A 2,892-nucleotide genomic window follows, 5' to 3' on the forward strand; every position below is an offset into this window, starting at 1 on the left:
CTCTTTAAGGTGATGCTGGGGGTCCAAAAGACCCCCAGTGTCACCTTTACACTGGAAATAAGCTATTGAAGTGCAGATCGCACTTCAATAGCTTATAGCTGGGCTCCAGGAGCCCAGAACTGACAGCCCAGGGACCGGAAGGGATGCAATCTGCATCGCTCCCGGTCCCATAGAACGGGGAGGGGATCGATGAACGGAAGTTCGTCGACCTCCTCCCCAGCTCCCCGCGGACACCAAGATCGGTGCCCGTGATCGGCAACGGAGCCCGGGAAGCACGGCGGGGGCGGCGGCCCCTTCTTCGGGACGCAGAAGCGATCTGGCGACAGGTAAGTCGCCAGGATCGCTTCTGTTGTAAAGCCGACAGTCGGCTCTACAAGTTTAAACAGAGTCCCGGCGGCAAAAGTCACTGGGAGTCTGTTTAAACAGCCCCGATGCTGGCGACGTACACTGTACGTCGTCAGTCACGAAGTGGTTAAAAGGCCCCACTTCAGCTGGAATTTGCTCAATGGAGCACCGGCATGCTTTGATGAGGTTGTCGCTGTGTCCCCTCTCCCTGTATTCATGTTCATTGTACAGAACTGTCCAGTGTTGAAGAGTGTGATTGGCTCAGAATGCTGTCTTTCCTCTCAGTATGATTGCTGCTGTGCTGTAGTATAAATGGGACTCACTGAGACAGATTCAGGTACCTTTGTTAGTCTTATGAAAGACACATTAAGTTATATTACTGAAATAAATGTTTTTTATCTATTTACCTGCAGTTCTGCTTTATTTTTGTGTGATGAAAATAAGCCCAACCTTTTTTTATATATCCAATATTTTGTTAGGGCGTGATCACAAATGTGAATGTACTCAAACCTATATAAGACTTAATCAATATTACATTATATGACTACAGTTCTGACCTGAGCCTGAGCTACATTACTATCCCAAAATATCACACAAACCATCCTCTTCACTCCTCCCAAGACCTCCTTCTCTCTATCTCCCTTGTTACTTTCTCCAATGCTCACCTCCAGTATCGGCCAAAATTCGCTCCACATGTAACTTACTTTAGATTGTAAGTTCTCACAAGCGTAATCCTCTTGTATTAAATTGTATTGTAACTGTCCTATCTTCCCTTTATTTTGTAAAGCCCTGAGAAAACTGTTGGCACAATATAAATCTAATAGCATAACAATAATATGACCACCCTATGTTCTTTTTGACCTCTGTAAGTATGCAGGTATATTCAATATTAGAAGTAATACTGACTGCTTTTGTATTTATTGTGATATAAAAATGTACATTTTAAAAATGAATATTAAGTATGTAATACTTTGTATTCTTATTTTGGCCAGTAGGAGGGAGCTACAGGCTCATTCTAATTTGTTTTCCTGGTACTCCGTACTGCCTGTTGTTTAAAGCTTGTTGCTCTCACATGATTATAATAAACCAAGGCCGAGTTTTACTTACAGATAGAAATACTCAGAGTCCCGAGGTATCCAGATCAATTGTTCAGAAACACAGCATATGTTAATACAAAAGCTTTAATACATTTATAATTTCAACATTTTTGGTTCAGCTTTTTAATTCTTGCTAATTGTAATTGATTTATTTATTTTTTCACCTTAGGGTCCAGGCATCGGAAATGCATCATTGTTCACTTTTGGATTTGCTGGAGCTGTGTTAGAAATCATTTTAATTTTGTATCCTTTGTATGCGAGTACTAAGTAGGAAAATAGCCAATAAATGTATACACCCAAATATTTTCAGTGCCATGCAATTTGAAAAATACATAACATTTTGTATTTATCAGCGGTATTCCATACAGTCTCGGTCAGGAAAAGGTACACATAATCTGTCGATGACTACAAATGAGCTTTGTCCAATGCTCATTCTGTGAATTGCTCCTCACTGCAAAGTGAATAGTTTGGGCCACTACCACCTATTGCAAGGCTGTGATGAAGTAGTCACTTTCTTGCACCTGAATTCCTGAGGTATTGGTTTATTCTGTGTTCGGAAGAATCCAGCAAAGAAGAAGGACATCATCTGGTTTGTAATGGCTGCTGAATTTGGATGAAACTGGGAAATTTGGGGAAAAAAAGTATGGGCACTGCTGGCCATCTTTGAAAATGCTAGGTGCCTGACTGTGGCTTCAATCATTTTGAGTCACAGACCAGGAAGAAGCATTTCGTTAACGAGTGTCAGAAAAGTGTTAAAGAAGAACTTCAGGCAGAAGGAGTGGAGGGGAAGAGAGGCTGCAGGCACCGGTCTAGCACCCAGGCGGAACCCAAGATTGTATGAGTATATCTTTGTTATTTTAGACCCTAGACAAAAAGGAGTACTTAACCCTTGCAGTGCAGGGGTAGCCCCCCTGCAAGGATTATGTTTTCTTTTGCCTGGAGTTATTCTCTATAATTGGTCTGGGTCAAAGCCAAAACATCAGCATTCCAGTCAGATAACTAACATTCTTAAAAGGAGACTTCAGCAATGGCAGCCCACAACCTTTCCTCATGACAGAGTCACTTTAAGAAGTTTAAAGGAGCATATAGAGAAATTTGTTCATGAAAGTAGTAAATTCCTGTCTTACCAATACCAATAGTGGTGGAACCTGAACATTGCCTATACTGAGTAAAGTAACAGGTTTACTTTAATTTAGGGATCCTCAATAGTATTCCCTGCTGTAGTCTAGGAAAAAACACTTGGTATTTCTGTTTTGGGGGTGTGAGCACAGCCTTGTGTAAGTTTCAAATTGCTCATCAGTTTGAAACCGAAATCTCAGTAAGCAGGGAGCACAAGAAGCAGAAATACATGCTCAAGCCGGTTACATTGGTACTCTTCAGGCCTTCTCTGAAGGCGGGCGGTCCTTAACTTACATTACACTGTGAGTGCAAGGCACTGCGGTGATGCCCT

General features: G+C 41.8%; 1 protein-coding gene across 1 annotated transcript in view; it reads left to right on the forward strand.

The window, feature by feature from the left end:
* LMBR1 (limb development membrane protein 1) overlaps positions 1-2,892 on the forward strand; it is a 107,569-nt gene that overhangs the window by 93,307 nt on the left and 11,370 nt on the right. The window contains exon 13 of the mRNA XM_018553987.1: positions 1,612-1,685. Coding sequence (XP_018409489.1) covers positions 1,612-1,685 — 74 coding nt within the window. The remainder of the gene's footprint in view (positions 1-1,611; positions 1,686-2,892) is intronic.

The sequence above is a fragment of the Nanorana parkeri genome, unplaced genomic scaffold, assembly GCF_000935625.1.
Source record: "Nanorana parkeri isolate BGI_ZX_2015 unplaced genomic scaffold, ASM93562v1 scaffold137, whole genome shotgun sequence".
Taxonomy (NCBI): Eukaryota; Metazoa; Chordata; class Amphibia; order Anura; family Dicroglossidae; genus Nanorana; species Nanorana parkeri.